Genomic DNA, 17630 nt, shown 5'->3' with positions numbered 1-17630 from the left:
GAAATTCAAAAGGCTGGCCTTGGAAGAGGTGAAAGAGCCACCAATACACACGCAGGTGCACATGACCAGATAGAAGGTAACCAACGGTGGAAAGAGAAGCCAGAGGAACTCAGGCAAGAAAAATGCCGCAACACAAGGAGACAGCAGAAGACTGAACACTACTAGCAATGAAACTGTTTGATTTTGGTATCAATACGATGGACTGGCTGAAAGAAGCTGTGAGAAACTTAAGCCTTCAGAAAAGAAAGGACAAACAGAAGGGATGTATAAAGGGGTGGAGACTGGTATGAAAGAGGTAGAAAAGTGGGTTTTGAGTACAGTGGATTAACAGAGGATTGTGGGGGTGAGGAGTAGCAGAGGTGGCAGGTGAAAACAGGGGTGGGGTCTACTGCTGATGAGAGGGGACTTGGCTTGGTGGTGTTGCTACTGAATGGAAGGAGCTGCATGGAGGATGCAGCAACAGTATGCTTTGGCTGGGCTTTGTGGGAAGATATAGATGGACATGTAAGTCAAAGTTTGACTGTCATACGTTAGAACCCCATGAGGTGAAGGTGGCTGGAACTTGGCAGACAGGTGAGGAAAATGTGAAGATGAGGAAATTGCTTAAGACTGTCACAATTAATGTTAAGGAATTAAATTCTGGTAACAAAACATAAAGACACAAAAGAAACTTGAACAGTTACCTTGTTAATTTAGGAAACCCACCTGATGAAAGCGGATGGAGCACCTGTTAAAGCATAAATTGTTTCCAAATAAGTTTCTGTAAATAGTGAGTATAAACAAGCACTTAACTTATGCATACAAACAGCATTCAAAGAAAATTCTCAAGAAATCTATAAAAATTGCAAATAGGAAGAAAAAGCCTCAATAGGCTCCCATCTATAGTCTTTTTAGAACAGTGGAGCTTTTGCTGTCATAACTAGCTAAAAAAAACCCTCCAAGGATGCATCAACATTTTCTCTTTCCAGCCAGGAATCTGGAGTATTCAATTATAATCCACATATCCTGAAGCAACAAGCCAAAATGTTGGTCACCATTGATTATGGAAAGAGGACAGAAGACACTGCAGCACATTAAGTATTGGTTGCAATTTCACATTTGATTTATCTCAGATTTCAAAGTGTTGATGCATCTTTGGAGGGGTTTTTTAGCTGATGATGACAGCGATAGCTCTATGGTTCTAAAAAAAGACAACAGAAGGGAGCTTGTTGGAGCTTTTTTTTTCCTATTTGCAGTTTTTATGGATTTCTTGAGAATTTTCTCTGAAAGCTGTTTGTATGCATAAGTTGCGTGCTTGTTTATACTCGCTGTTTAGAGGAACCTGTTTCACTGCTTGTTCATGCAAATTCTATTCCTATACAAATCCACTATTTGATTTTTAGTTGATTCTATTTTCAAATAAGTTTCTGCCAGCCAAAACTGCAGAGCATAGAAGAGGGGGAATGAGGATTCTTATATTTAGCTGACATGTTATAAAAGGTAACGATACGATTAATGATAAGGGTGAGGTTTAACACTAATCTTGGAAATGTGTGACATCTAACATGCATATACAGCATATGGGAATACTACTACTACTTATCATTTCTATAGCGCTACTAGACGTACGCAGCGCTGTACACTTGAACATGAAAAGACAGTCCCTGCTCAACAGAGCTTACAATCTAATTAGGACAAACAAACAGGACATCTTTAACAAGGCATACCACAAAGACCAACAAATGTAAACCTCTCCACAAGTATTCAGAAAAGACTTAGCATATCTGCTGGTTAGACTACTATCTTTTTTTTTGTTTTGTTACATTTGTGCCACACACTTTCCCACTCATGGCAGGCTCAATGTGGCTTACATATACAGGTACTTATTTGTACCTGGAGTAATGGAGGGTTAAGTGACTTGCCCAGAGTCACAAGGAGCTGCCTGTGCCTGAAGTGGGAATCGAACTCAGTTCCTCAGGACCAAAGTCCACCACCCTAACCACTAGGCCACTCCTCCACTCAAATAGCTATCTTATCATGTATTTCCATTATTCATGATGTATTGTAAGCCACATTGAGCCTGCAAAGAGGTGGGAATATGTGGGATACAAATGCAATTTAAAAAAATAAATAAAGATCTCAATATGTATACTTTGGAAGAAAGGCAGGAGGCAAGTATCCTTCTACTGAAAAGAAGCTCTGGAATGAGGGGAAATAGGGTGAAGGCAAAAGGGGACAGACTCAGGAATAATCTAAAGAAATACTTCTTCACTGAAAGGGTGATGAATTCCTGGAATGGCTTCTTGGTGGAAGTGGTGGCGATGAAGACTTTCTGATTTCAAGAAAGTTTGGGACAAGTACATAGGATCTCTAATGGAAGGGATAGAAGATGGCCTGGATGGGAACACTGGATAGGCCATATGGTCTTTATCTGCCTCAATCCTTCTCCGTTTCAATTCCCACACGAAGCACCTCCCACTCAAACCCAAACCAGTGCCAGTACAAGAGATACAAAAGTTTAGTTGTGATCCAGGTTTCAAAATGAACACAAGCAAATCAGAGTTTTTTTAAGATTCATTTATCTGGGGGAAGAGCAGAGAGCCCTCAAGGAAGTCTTTCCTTTCAGATGGGCAAAGGAGGCAATACTGTACCTGGACGGTGTGAAGATAACCACGGAGGAGCTAGCTCTTCAAACAACCTTTCCTTGATCATAAGTACTGCCAAACTGGGACAGACTGAAGGTCCATCAAGCCCATCATCCTGTTTTCAACAGCCAATCCAGGTCACAAGTAGCTGGCAAGATTCCAAAACAGTACAATACATTTTATGCTGCTTATCCTAGAAATAAGCAGTGGATTTTTCCCAAGTTCATTTTAATAATGGCTTATGGACTTCTCTTTTAGGAAGCTATCCAAACCTTTTTTTAAAACCCGCTAAGCTAACTGCTTTTACCACATTCTCTGGCAATGAATTCTAGAGTTTAACTACACACTGAGTGAAGAAATATTTGCTCCGATTTGTTTTAGGTTTACTACTTTGTAGCTTCATTGCATACTCCCTAGTACTAGTATTTTTGGAAAGAGTAAACAAGTGATTCACATTTATCCGTTCCACTCCACTCATTATTTCATAGACCTCCATCATAGCTCCCATCAGCCGTCTCTTCTCCAAGCTGAAGAGCCCTAGCTGCTTTAGCCTTTCCTCATAGGGAAGGCATCCCATCCCCTTTATCCTTTTTGTCATCCTTTTCTACACCTTTTCTAATTCCACCATATCTTTTTTGAGTTGCGGTGACCAGAACTGCACACAATATTCGAGGTGTGGTCGCACTATGGAGTGATACAAAGGCATTATAACATCCTCATTTTTGTTTTCCATTCCTTTCCTAATAATACCTAACATTCTATTTGCTTTCTTAGCCGCCGCTGCACACTGAGCAACGATGACGCCTAGATCCCTTTCCTGGTCGGTGACTCCTAATGTTGAACCTTGCATTACACAGCTATACTTCGGGTTCCTCTTTCCCACATGCATCACTTTGCACTTGCTCACATTAAACGTCATCTGCCATTTGGATGTCCAGTCTCATAAGGTCCTCTTGTAATTTTTCACAATCCCCTAGTAATTTTACAACTTTGAATAACTTTGTGTTGTCAGCAAATTTAATTACCTCACTAGTTACTCCCATCTCTAGAACATTTATAAATATGTTAAAAAGCATCAGTCCCAGCACAGACCCTTGGGGAACCCCACTACCTACCCTTCTCCATTGAGAATACTGACTATTTAACTCTACTCTCAGTTTTCCTTTAACCAGTTTTTAATCCACACTAGAACATTACCTCCTATCCCATGACTCTCCAATTTCTTCTGGAGCCCTTCATGAGGTGCTTTGTCAAATGTCTCTTGAAAATCCAGATACACAATAATCAACCAGCTCAACTTTATCCACATGTTTGTTCACCCCTTCAAAGAAATAAGGGAGATTTCCCTTTACTAAATCCATGTTGGCTTTGTCTCATTAATCCATGCTTTTAAATATGCTCTGTAATTTTGTTCTTTATTATAGTCTCTACCATTTTGCCCAGCACCAATGTCAGGCTCACCGGCCTATAATTTCCCAGATCACCTCTGGAACCTTTTTTTAGATTACTAACAATAGTTCTGAAAGTTCATTTTTAAATTCTATCAGTACTCTGGGATGAATACCATCCGGTCCAGGCGATTTGATACACCATTACATCTTCCAGGTTTATAGAGATTTCATTCAGTTCTCTGACGTGAGCTTTGAATCTCTTTTCTGGCACCGGTATTTCTACTACTACTACTATTAAACATTTCTATAGCGCTAAGGTTCCTCAATTTGAATATCTGGATGGCAATTAAGTTGTCATGGATGGATCGAATTGGCAAGTGTAATAAAATAAATCAACTTCAGCAGAATGTTTCTATATCCCTCCCACTAGTAGTCCCAGGAAAATAGTACAAAGGAGGAGCTTCACCTACATCTGGCAGAGGTCTCCTAGAATGAGGTGGGAGGTATGATACCAAACTACGGTTCATAGGGTCTAGGTGTCTCTAATGTATTGACATATTAAAGGGCAGCCCAACTGTACACCTTGGTGGAGTGGGGGGAACTTGAGTGAAGATAAAACAATGAATCTGCATAGAACAGACTCAGTTGTGGAACTTGCTACTTCACCGTTTCAAATGGATAACAAAAGAATTCAGGATATGAGGGAAAATAGGAAATCCTTGTGTAAATTACAGACCGATAAGTCTGACATCAGTGCCAGGCAAAATAGCGGAAACTATTATGAAGAATAAACATAGACAAACATGGTTTAATGGGCCAGAGTCCACATGGATTCAGCCAAGAGAAGTCTTACCTCATCAATTTGCTTCATTGCTTTGAATGCGTGAATAAACATGTGGATAAAGGTGAGCCAGTTGATGTAGGGTATCTAGATTTTCAGAAAACGTTTGACAAAGTTTCTCATGACAGACTCCTGAGAAAATTAAAACCAATTGGATAGGATGCAATGTTTGGTTGTGGATTAGGAATTGGTTGATGGATAGAAAACAGGGTAGGGCTATATGGCCAATTCTCTCAGTGGAGGAGAGTGAATAGTGGAGTGCCCCAGGGATCTGAACTGGGATCAATGCTATTTAACATATTAATGATATGGAAATGGAAACGACAAGTGAGGTGATTAAATTTACAGATGACACAAAACTACTAAAGTTGTTAAAACACATATGGATTGTGAAAAATTGCACAAAGACTTTAAGACTGGGCATCCAATGGCAGATGAGATTTAATGTTGACAAGTACAAAGTGATGCACATTAGGAAGAATAATCCACATCATAGTTATTTGTTGCTAGGTTCCACCCTACAAGTCAGCACCCAAGAAAAAAAATCTAGGTGTCATCGTGAACAATACGCTATCTCCTGCCCAGTGTGTGGTGGCAGTCAGAAAAGTAAACAGAATGCTAGGAATTATTAGGAAAGGGAAAGAAAATAAGACAAAGAATATTATGCCATTGTATCACGTCATGGTGTGACCACACCTTGAGTATTGTGTGCAATTCTGATCACCGTTTCTTTAAAAAAAAAAAAAAAAAGAAATTGCAGAATTAGAAAAGGTTCAAAGAAAGGCAACCAAACTGATTAAGGGGATGGAACTCCTCTCATATGAGGAAAGGCTTAAAAGGTTAAGACTCTTCAGCTTGGAAAAGCAATGGCTGAGGGGGGATACAATAGAGGTCTACAAAATACTGAATGACGTAGAACAGGTAAACATAAATCAATGTTTTACTCTTTAAAAAAGTACAAAGAGTACAGAACACTTAGGAAGTTACATGGTACTACTTTTAAAATGAACAGGAGGGAGAAGAACTGAACCTGAAAGAGGAACCGAGTCAGCTGGGCAGTTCATCTTACTGAGGACTCTTGCAGTACTTAGTACAGCCTCTACTGTGAAACGCGGCCACAGGAATATGGCCGTATGCTCGAAGTGGCGTGACCAAATGGCAGGTCCAGCCCCTTCAAAGCTAAGTGAGCAATTCTTTTCCATTTTGTTTTTCACTGGTGAAACAGAAGACAGTGAAGGAAGGCTCTGGCCTGAAGAAGATCATAACAGCACAAGGGCCCATGGACAATCAATTAAGTGCACTACAAACCATGAGTAATAAGACCCCAGAATCTCCCTCTGAAACCTCTTTCACAGTGGGTGATCAAACCCCACTCTCTCAACCTATTCAAATGTGGAAGAGCACAATGTCACTGGCGTAGGCAGGTCTGACCTACCGGAAGGATCCAGTAGGGGTGCTTTTAGCACAGCTCTTCCAGTTGCCACTAAAATTCTGAGTCTAATTGAGCCGTCTTTGTCAATTCCAATTAAGTGTGTGATTGAGCCTATTCCCATGTCTTCATCAGCCTCCAAGCATTCCTTGGAAGAGTTTTGGCATAGATCTGCAGCTTCACTGAGATTTCTTCTGTGAAAACTGTTGAGCAGGAACAGAGGTTGTCTATGGTTGAGAAATCGGTGAAGACAATTCAGAGCCAAGAAACAAAGACGACTACTTTTATGTCTTCTGTGGTTAAGGACAATATGTCAAATACATAGAAAATTGGAATTTATGGAAAATAGAGCTAGAGCTAGGAATTTGCCAATTTAAAGTTTTCTTTCCACACATTATCTTTTGCTTCTTGAAATCTCTGCGAGATTCCAAAATGGTGGAGAAAGCACAATCAGAAGGGAAATTTTTACCATATTGGGGGGGGGGGGGGGGGGGGGGGGGGGAGGGGAGTTGGTCCAGGTGAAAAACTTCTGAGACAGTGAACACGCTAAGATTCTGAAAACAGAAGTAATGATAGGCCCTAGATATTGTGTTTTGAATGTGTTGTTTGAGGAAGACGATCCTTACCTGGGGAAATCTATAGTATTCTGTGTTCTGGTTGCCATATATATGCACGATTGCCATTTATTGATAAGAAGTTAGGCTCCCATCCACACAAGTGGTATACTTATCATATGAGCAAGATTACAGCACTGTGACATCAATTCAACACGATCTGGAATACATTTCAACAACAGTCAAAACAGAGAGGGGTCAAAACTTGAGAGGAGCGGAGGAGGGGCATAAGAGGTGGAATTCCGTTATGTGCTGCGATCTGTACATTACTAAACACTGTACTGTCGGTTGAAGTGGTTTCATTGGAAATAACTGCAACAGATTTACACATTTAAGTGCAGGATTGCTATAATATAAAAATCAACAATACATAAACTGATAGAAAAAAAAATACATTGATAGAAAAAAAAGAGGCCCCATGATTGAGGTAGCTCATGGAAATAGATCTCTTGTATGTATATTCATTCTAGATTGACTGAAAAGCTGCAGGGAGGTCCTTGGGGCAGTTCACAAATCACTTACAGTCACTTTTCAAAAATTCCAGTCCTCCAGTCTGAAAAAATTCCTAAGCCACAATTTAAAAAAAAAAAAATTACGCCTAACCCATGTAAATGGCCATATATCCTACAGAATGTGTTACTTATTGGCTGTCTTGTGTAAATCCCTGAGACTCCAGATATTGCAAATTACAGGTCATTGTTTGTTATGTCTAAATAATACAACTTTGAGCATTGGTATGGAGAGGCCATATAAAAATGAAATAAATTACTATTACTTCTCTATACATCGATATCACCTTTATTAAGTATCATGGAAGTTTGATGAAAGTTTACAAATATTTTAATACAACGTAAATAAGTTTTATAATAGATACTTATGTAGATGTTATTTTACTTTGGTGATATAAGTGGAGGAGTCCGCTAGTGGTTAGTGCAGCAGACTTTGATCCTGGGGAACTGGGTTTGATTCCTACTGCAGCGCCTTGTGACTCTGGGCAAGTCACTTAACCCTCCATTGCCCCAGGTGCAACTAAGTACCTGTATATACAATGTAAACCACTTTGAATTTAGTTGCAAAAACCACAGAAAAGCGGTATATGAAGTCCCATTCCATTCCCAGTTACATAGCACACTTGGGGTCCTTTTACTAAGCTGCGCTAAAAAGTGGCCAGCAGCTACCAAACTGCGCTAAAAAGTGGCCTGCACTATCCGTAGCGCAGGACTTTCCAGCGTGCCAGAACCATTTTTAGCGCGGCTGTAAAATGGCCACAATTTCTATTTCCTCATTGACGGTCACATGCTACTTTCCCAATTAGCGCACGGTCATTCGTGCGTGAGCCCTTACCACCACCTATTTACTAGGCGGTAAGGGCTCACGTGCTAACCCAGTGAGTGGTAATTTACCCGCGCTACCCAATTACTCCACCTCCAAACACACCCACACGCTAAAAATAAAACCTATTTTTTAAAAAAGTGTGGGTAGTGTTTGTCAATGCCAGATCTAACGCGGGATGCCCGAGTGCGTCCTGCAGTACTGCCTTTTGCATGTGGTAAGCACACATTAGTGCTTATCGCTGCTTAGTAAAAAGGGCTCCTAAATATGGGTAATGTACAACAAATGTATATGACTTCCTTCCCCAAACAGCTCAAAATCTATTTAGGTACGTCTTACATAAAACAGGATATATAAGCACCAACACATGCTTACCGCAGCAAAAAAAAATGGCACACCCGGGGCATGCTGTGTCCTACAATAAATCCAGGATGTGCAAGCGCTACCTGTGTGCTGAAAAATAAATTTCACAGTGTCTGGGGGGGGGGGGGGGGGGTTCGGGGAACCGTTCTGAGTAGAAGCAGTATTTCTGTCCTGAAGGCGGTTCAACACTGATTCACCCATTGCCTACACTTGATTACAAAGGACCGGTGACGTGCTATGGAAAGTGGTGGTGGATCCCGGACTAGGAAGATAGTGGTGTTTATACACGCTGTATGATGATACTAACTGAGAGACACCTGAGACTTACACCATTGCTTGCGAATGGGCAGGCGTTAACAATGCTATAGCACATAAAGTTTGGTGCTTGGTTATTTTGGTGTTCGTTACCAACAGCATGATATTGTATGGAATGTTATGCCTATGTTAAATTGAAGTTCAAGTGTATGATTTGTAAATTCATGTTACTATGTTTGATTGACATTGAATTTAATGTGTTAGGTTAGATGGGAGAATGGTGTGTGAATGAGGTGAAGATATATTTTATAACATATTGGTTTTTGCTTTTGTGTGAAATCACGCAAAAGTAATAAAAGGTGTATTTGATAAAACAGAAGTAGCACTGGAGTTTTTGTAGTAGATATAAATCAAGGTCAGGTATACACAAAAAGTAGCACATACGAGTTTATTTTGTTGGGCAGACTGGATGGACCGTGCAGGTCTTTCTCTGCCGTCATCTACTGTCACTATGAAATGGTAGATCTGCAGTTTGTAGGTCCTTTTTTCAGAAGAGAATATAGCAAAAAGGTAATAATTCAAAAATCATAATTTCTACCCTTCCCCCCCCCCGGCGTCAAATATACTACGCAGGTGCTTATTTATTTTGGAGTTGGTACTTGCAGCCTGGCCCAGAGTGATAGGGGATCAGATTCCACGTCCTTAGGCTCCTACTGGCGCTGGCCTGTCTCCAGGTACTATTTCCTTAGGCTGCAAATGAGCTACCTGCGCCTACCCTGAGTGGAGTTTTGGGGGCTGGGGGGAAACTCCTGTAAAACAAACAAAACCTAACACACACCTGTATAGCAATAGAATTCACTACACCTTGCACTGCTTAGCCACCCCAGACCTGAGCGAACAGAAATCAGTCACTACTACTCACTCGCTCGCCTCGCAATATACCGCGTGCTCATTGGACTAGTGCCGCCGGGAGTGGGCGGATAACCAATCCCGCTCTTTGTAGGTCGCAGCCGGTAGGGCGGGGTAAATCTAAGATAGGAGGGGGGGACGGTGTAAAAGCCAGATCTCGATAGGAGGGTGAGATAAAGAGGGGCTCGAGGCTCGAGCTGCCCTCTGGCTGGCCGCCGCCTCCCCCCTCCCCCCCCCGGAGGTTCATGTCCTATATCCTACGTCTTGCAATGCGTTAGCCTAAACTTTTATAGCAATTAGGTTTGTTGGTGATTCTCTGACTTTCCAAAATGCTGACGGTTTAGGACAAATATGGATTCTATGACAGTTAAAGTTAGTGCGACTAAGTTTCCTGGTTTTGATTTTAAATTTACAGCGTGGTAGTTAAACTGATTTCAATGTCTAGCACCAGAGACTACAAGTCCCGAGTCGAAGCTGTCGGAAAGCCCAGGCTAATTAAAATATCCCACTCGGAATTGGGTAACGTAGCAGCTGTGTAAAAATTTGTACTTATGAAAATAGTAAAGACCGGTACGCTGTAAAGCGCCTTGCTTTGTGCCCTCAAATAAGGCGGTATAGCAAAATTTAATAAACGATGCGGAATCATTGTATTTCTTTTCCCTACCCCTTCTCTTTCGCAGGACTACAAGATCAGGCAGACACTGTTCCGGACTCTTTTCCCTCTGTCCAATCGTAGCCTATCTTATTGCGGGGTGGGGCTCTCATTCAGTTCCTGATTAAAGATGGCGGACGAGAGTGAGATGACGGTGAAAGAGCAGTTGGAGGAGAATGAACATGACCACTGTAGCGATTGCGAGAATGAGGAAGAGCACAGTTATAACAGGGGGTAAATAGCCCAAAATCTTGCTGCTGCAGCCGTCGAAGGCACGCGTCGGTACCTAACGGTGTGGTTTGCCTGCCGGGTTTTCTTAAAGCTACCGCAGCCTCTCCTTGTAGAGGAGCCGTGGTAGTAGGGCTAGCTTCCCTTTCCCTCCCCATCGCAAAATTCTATTGGCTGGGGAGGGTGACGCTAGTGGAATCTCGTGTGCTGGTTGGGTGGTAGCCCAGTCTATTACAGTTTCGAGGGCGGGCGAGCGTCCTTGGTCGGGTTGAATGGGGTTTCTTTATTTCTACCGTTTCGTTATTGTGGCTTTAGTAACGGGATGTCTTTTTTTTTTCTGTATCATTTTGTACTCTAAAACTTAGTTTGACATGTATTGCGCTAGTTGAGTATGAATATGTAAGCACTTTTATTAAAACATTGAACCTTTTCTTTTAACATAAAATATAGTACTTTGTGTTTTGGTGTAGTGATCTGTATGGAGCTAGAAAGCTAGGGCGTTGCTGTTTTGTTTATTATTTATTTATTACATTTGTTTAGGAGACAGAAATGCTTTTATACATCTTCTCCACCCAAAAAAAGACATTTGTGCAAGCAAATGCTACCAAGGTACGAGAAGGAGGTTGTAAGGGTATATGACTGTTGAGTCCCATTTAAAGAAACTTGTTTTTCTCTTCTTCCCTCCTAAATATATGGTAATACAAAAGCATACGAACAGGATACTGGGCCCCTCTCTATTGGGCAAGAAAGCACATATGGTCTCGAGGCTTCATTTAATAGATCCAAAACAAACAGAAAACAAAGTCAACCTTGACTGAATGAAATTATCATGATAATTTTTGTTGTTAATCATAATTTGCAGTTGCCTCAGTCTTTTCTGGGATTCTGGTAACTTCTTAAGGAGAGTCAAGTACGTGAGAGAGTACCCTTCTTTTCTTGTAAACTGTGTTTTTCAAAGATGCTTCCTGATTTATAATTTGACTTTTTTTTTCATTTTTTTGTTATAGCAACAATTTACAAAATCTAAATGAGTGTAAATCAATTCTTGTATACCTCTAATACCCCCTTTCCAGGGTTCACTGCGGTTTACGTTCTAGGTGAGACAAAAGCCGATAATGTTAGTATGGGAACAATTAGAGACCATAGGTATAATGGTATTGTGAATAAAGTTTTGCAAAACAAAGGTGGGAAGCGAGAGAAAGTGTAGAAGCAAGTGAGTTTTATGCTTCCCAAACATTCATCCAGTATTACCCCCATTTTAACATAAAATTCAGATGACCCCAGATCTCTAGTCTCCTCCCTTGTCTCATCCAACACCCCCCCCCCCCCCCCCCCCATTTATCCAAAGCATATAGGCTGTTGCAGTTTCCATTCTAGCAGGGAGTCTCCACAGGAGGCAGCGGTGGCATAGCCCGTGTCCTTCATTTATTTAGATTTTGCTCACACCTTTTTCAGTAGTAGCTCAAGGTGAGTTACATTCATGTACACTGGATATTTGACTTGCAAGCTGTAGGCTGACTCCCATTAATGGGCATAGGGCATAGATCATAGTGGAGGCCAAAAGAGAGGGGCAGCACCACTATTTGTGATCTTGTTTACTAGGGTCTGACCTTTCCAACCTACAGTGTGAGAGCAATTATCTCAGTGTACTGTTGCACACGTGGATATAGATCAATTGGTCTGCTGTACTTATATGTGCTAGCATTGAGGAAACATGGGATTTTTTTTATGAGGAAGCAGTACAAGCTTTCTATGAGGCACCTGCTCCAGAGCTTGCTCTTTCTGGTACATTCATTAGAGATGGAATACCACTGACATGAAATAATCACATTTAAGCTGTGTATGAATACTACTTTGTTTTACAGGAAGTTGTGGCTTTTAGTTGGGCTTCGACTGTCTTAGTGGTCACTTGAGAAACCCCTCCTCTTTACTAATTGTCTAGTGTTTTTGCTGAAGATGATCTATGTGTTCTGACTTGGGGGGGGGAGGGGGGAGACTTCTGTAGATGGATTTTGGATCCTTTAAGTTGCCTTCCTGGTTTCTCATCCAAAAAGGGTTTGGAGGATTAGATATTTGTAGAGAGATTGACTCCCAAATGTCTGGGGTATGTAAAGGGCAATTCTATAACAGGGAGCCTGCGTTTACATCTCGCGTGCATGTATGAATGCATAGAATACTATTACTATTTATCATTTCTATAGCGCTACAAGGCATACGCAGCGCTGTACACCATACACAAAGATAATCCCTGCTCAAAGAGCTTACAATCTAGATAAGGCAGTACACAGATAACAATTAAGGGAATAAAGAGGTGAGGATAAAGGACAGGGCAAGTAAGTTAGGAGTCAAAAGCAATGGTAAAGAGGTGAGTTTGGACTTGAAAACGGCCAAAGACGGGGCTAGACGTGCAGGCTCGGGAAGTCTATTCCAGGCGTGAGGTGCAGCGAGATAAAAGGAACGGAGTCTTGAATTAGCAGTAGAGGAGAAAGGGACAGATAAGAGAGACTTATCTACAGAACGGAGTACTCGAGGGGGACATAGGGTGAGACGAGTGGAGAGGTACTGGGGAGTGGCAGAGTGAATGCACTTATAGGTGAATAGGAGAAGTTTGAATTGAATACGGAAACGAATAGGGAGCCAGTGAAGTGACTTAAGGAGAGGGTTAATGTGGGCATAGCGACTTTGGCGGAAAACGAGTCGTGCACCAGAGTTTTGGATTGATTGAAGAGGAGAGAGATGGCTAAGAGGGAGGCTGGTGAGAAGTAGGTTACAATAATCAAGATGAGAGGTGATAAGAGTGTGCATAAGGGTTCTGGTAGAGTGCTCAGAGATGAAGGGACGGATTTTACTGATGTAGAGAGAAAAACGACAGGTTTTGGCAATCTGCTGAATGTGAGCAGAGAAGGAGAGAGAGGAGTCAAAGATGACCCCAAGGTTATGAGCTGATGAGACGGAGAATGAGTGCAATCCACCGAAATAGAGAAAGGGGGGAGAGGAGCGGTAGGTTTTGGGGGAAAGAATACTGGCACTTTACATAAGTGGACACTTACGCACATAAACAGCAGCAAAGTAACTAAGCACTATTCTGTATGGGCACTTGAAAGTGGCATTCTGTGTAAATGTAAGGGAGAGTGAACGATGCTGCCACTTCACGCATAAGTGTAAGGCACACATGCCAGGTTATGCTACTATTCTATGATGGCATATGGGTGCCCAGATGCCATTATAGAATAGGCTCTCGCCGTATGGCGTTGAGGTGCCCACTTAAACAACTGCCTCTATTGTATGCTAAGAACATGCACTAAAATGCAGTGACATGCACTCAAGATGCTCATGCTATGCACTTATCACAACACTGCATGCACTACAGAAGACCACAAAAAGCAAACATTGATGTGAGTAAACTAGAGAAATGACTCTGTAAGTGAGATGGACACAGAGTGTGTGTGTGTGTATGTGTGAGAGAGAGAGACTGTATATCAGTGAGCATGAGTGGGGGTTTTGGGCACAGAATGTAAAGAGCTTAGGACAGTGAGTACCTGCCAAAATGTGTTTGTTTTTTTTTTTTTTTTGCCAGCTAGCCTTTTAAGGTATTGACCACAAACAATTAGGCAAAATGGACTGTCCTGTTACTTATAATGCTTAACCACAAGTCTGTTGTGAGCACCAATTGTAGAGAAATCTTGCAGCTGAACCCAGCAAAATTAAAAAAAAAAAAAAAAAAACTAGAACACTGCTGCCCTTGTGAGGGAAGGGAGAAAAGTGACTGGCTGAAACACAACTATCACATAGCTTCAGTCTTCCATGAGTAGATTCTGGGTTCAGTATTAAGTGCATCATTTTGTACAAGGCCAGGATCTTAATGTTCAGACCAACACACTGCACCTCTCAAAGATTTTGAGGACTGTGATTATTTTACTGGGCTCAAGTCTGGGAGTACAGAGTCCCTGTTCGTGTCTTTTTGCAAATCTTCTCTGGCCTGCTCTACAAGTGTGTGTCTTTCTTCACTAGTGCTTAAACGAGCCAAGCATGCCCTTGCCTCCTCTGATGGCATATCCAGCTTGGTTGGCAGCCTTTAGCATTTTCCTGTGACAGGTTATAAAGATGGAGTACTATCCATAAACAGAATGGCAAAGCCAATAGCAGCTAGTAATTTGTGCCTGCCAGGACTCCTAAAATGCAGCTTTTTATTTCTCATTTGACTTTCAAGCAGTCCAAGTATATTTTCCATTGCAAGGTCTTTTAATAAGACACTCCCTGATAAAGCCTCCCTTCATTCAAGTTTATTATTGTCAATAATTGAATTGCAGTTTCTGGTTGAGCTTAGGAGTTCTAGATGCTTTGATAGCATCCTTTTGCAACAAATTCCACAGCTTGAATGCTTACTGAATGAAAGAATGTTTCTCTGGTTTTAAATCTGCTACCTCTTAGTTTCACGGACTGTCCCCTAGAACTAGTACTACTTGGAGGTGAATAATTGATCTCTACTCATCTTTTTCCATCTTTTTCCATATCCCTTCTGTCAGGGCTTCTCTAAGCTGAAGAGCCTTAATTTGTTTAGCCCTTCCTTCATCAGGGAGAAATTCCATCCTCCTTTATCATTTTATTGCCCTTCTCTGTGCTTTCTAGTTTGACTGGTAAGCGCAGGTTTAACAATGTTTGAGGATTAACTGAGCAAAAAATTGCAAGATTTGCCATCTTTTGAAGGTTTTGTTGTTGTTTTTCTTTAAAATATTTCATTGCATGGGAAGGGAAGATCATTTCACTATGCTGATTCCAGTGTTTGAAAAGGGTTAAAATAGTGGTTTTTGAGCAAGTTTCTTCTGTTGTCAAGCTTGTTTTCTCATTGCATCAAGTTAAAAATCTAAACCAAAATCCATATCCTGTGTTGGCAGGATTTATAGTGTCCTGGATGCAGGCCCAGTCTTAGGACTGCATTTATAAGGCAAAACATAACCATAAAAAAAATATTTGAAAGGCAAAGCATTCTTCTGGAACGGAGCACAATATATTAGTTTAAAGTGAAGCTTGGGTTTCTCTTAGGGATTGATCATAACACCTTTTTTTGAAAAGTCATAAATCATATTTAAACATTAAGCAGTTGTTTGTTTTACTTTGGAGAGAAATTAAGATGCACACTTTTCTGAACCATAAGCATGGATAATGCTATTGCTGCTTTAAAATCACATTAATGAAATGCATTTTTATTCTGTCACACTATTTATACAGTATTTGAGATAGAAATCTTTCTGGCTCTGTAGACTCAACATTAGAGTCCTGAAGGTTGTGAGGTCAGGTCTTGGGACCTCTGCATGGAAAATCAGGTGACAGTGAAAGCATAAGTTTAGCATACATCACAATAGTAATTTGAGTTTATGAAGCACCATCTATCTAAGCCACCTTATCTGAAGTGACAGTTATGGCAGTTTTTCCATTGCCAGGGCAATGACTGACTCTTTGTTTTTACTCATTCATAGCCAGAAGCTCAAAGGAGCTTAAGGAAATCTCTCCAGCACCCCAAATTCCAGCAAATGCAGGGAGTAGAAGACTTGTGCAAAAGAGACCTGGGTTCAATTCCCAGGTCAACAGTGGACCATGACATACACTTTGACAGCAGGACTGCGTCTTGCTGAGGATTTTTCAAAATGGCTTGTTTGCTTAATACCCATTGGATAGTTTCATTCCCTAGATAAAGCATAAAGACTCCTGAGGCAGACCTTTGGCTCAAACACAGGCTGTGTCTAGTCTTCTATCATCAATAAAAAAAAAATGTTTGAGTATTTGAAGTCTTCTCGTTTTGTCCTTGGAGAGCCTAGGTCCACTTCTCACTGTCCCTTTCTCCATCACATTGTCAGAATGTTTCAGTAGGTAGCTTATAGTGATATGAATCGATAGACCCAAGTTCTGTTAATTCTGGAATTGGGGATAAAGCTGACTTGACCAAGGTGTCTTTTGCTATTCCAGGTGACTTTAATCAGCTCCTTCCCATCTCATTTCCTAGGAGACTATCATAGCATACTTGGTTTGGTAGGCAGCAAACAGCAATCCAAGGGACCCATTAGAACATTAAACAAAGTACTGTGGAACGGGTTAGATTTATGGGAATACTTTAGTTTGCATCTTATGCTTGACCAGTAGTCCTCTGAAAGTTAGTCTTCCGAAAGAATTTTAATTCTAAATCTCAGAATTCCCTGTAAGGTCACAGGGTGAATAGTGTGGGAAAGTGATAAGAATATTCTAGGAGCAGTGAGATAACCAGCTCTGGAGCCTCTCTTCTGCCTGTCCGATGTGCCCAAATACTAATATACATTCTCTAACTCTGCAAGCCCTCGGTACAGTGTGAGAGGAGTTACTGGGCAGCATAGTGGAGTGGATTTGTGCTGGTAGGCACAAAAGGGGTTTAGGATTTCTCTTTCTGATCTTCTGCATGTGATCATGCATTTGCAAAAATACCAGGCTGCTGCCTTCTCCCAAATGCACACTGTAAGCAGTGGCGTAGCCACAGGTGGGCCGGGGCCCATCCACTTAGGGATCAGGCCTACCCAATAGCAGCACATATTTAGTGCTAGCTACTGGGGATCCCAAGCTTCGCCAGCTGAAGACCCCTTCCCCCCCCAATTGATGCTGAAAACACTGCTTTCCACTTGCAGTCTAAGCTTCCTAAACTGCTGATACTGTCCTCATTGCATTGGGGAGGGAGGGGGGAGGAGGAGAACACTTGGTGCCCACCCACTTCTTGACTAGGCCAACCCAAAATCTGCTTTCTGGCTACGCCCCTGACTGTAAGTATCATCCGTGATAGCATTTCACTGCCTTTGACATGGGGGTGGGGAGAGACTACCTTAGAGATGAGGACTAAAATACATAATATAAAGTACTGTAGAGATACTGATCCCAAACAGCAGTATAACAATACTGTGCCTCCAAACAAGGCGTGGTGGGGGGGCAACAGCTGCTGGAGTTCAGAGATGTCAGGTCAAAAAGAAGCTTGC

General features: G+C 41.5%; 2 protein-coding genes across 11 annotated transcripts in view; one reads left to right on the top strand and one right to left on the bottom strand.

Annotated features, from left to right (window-relative positions):
• Window positions 1–11000, bottom strand: part of DCAKD (dephospho-CoA kinase domain containing) — a 39683-nt gene extending 28683 nt beyond the window's left edge. Inside the window, exons 1-2 of one of the 9 annotated variants that reach the window (XM_030220656.1) lie at window positions 10423–10500; window positions 6912–7059 (exon numbers count right to left, since the gene is read on the bottom strand). In XM_030220656.1, the coding sequence (XP_030076516.1) occupies window positions 6912–6968 (57 nt within the window). In that variant the 5' untranslated portion in view covers window positions 6969–7059; window positions 10423–10500. The other 8 variants (XM_030220654.1, XM_030220655.1, XM_030220659.1 and 5 more) reach the window with 8 other exon arrangements.
• The window catches only part of NMT1 (N-myristoyltransferase 1), a 74311-nt gene continuing 67125 nt past the window's right edge, over window positions 10445–17630 (top strand). Inside the window, exon 1 of one of the 2 annotated variants that reach the window (XM_030220651.1) lies at window positions 10445–10644. In XM_030220651.1, the coding sequence (XP_030076511.1) occupies window positions 10541–10644 (104 nt within the window). In that variant the 5' untranslated portion in view covers window positions 10445–10540. Of the gene's footprint in view, window positions 10645–11178; window positions 11248–17630 lie in introns of those variants that run through there. The other variant, XM_030220652.1, reaches the window with a different exon arrangement.

The sequence above is a fragment of the Microcaecilia unicolor genome, chromosome 12, assembly GCF_901765095.1.
Source record: "Microcaecilia unicolor chromosome 12, aMicUni1.1, whole genome shotgun sequence".
NCBI lineage: Eukaryota > Metazoa > Chordata > Amphibia > Gymnophiona > Siphonopidae > Microcaecilia > Microcaecilia unicolor.
Note: the sequence above shows the minus strand (reverse complement) of the source record. Positions and strands in the feature narration are given on the sequence as shown.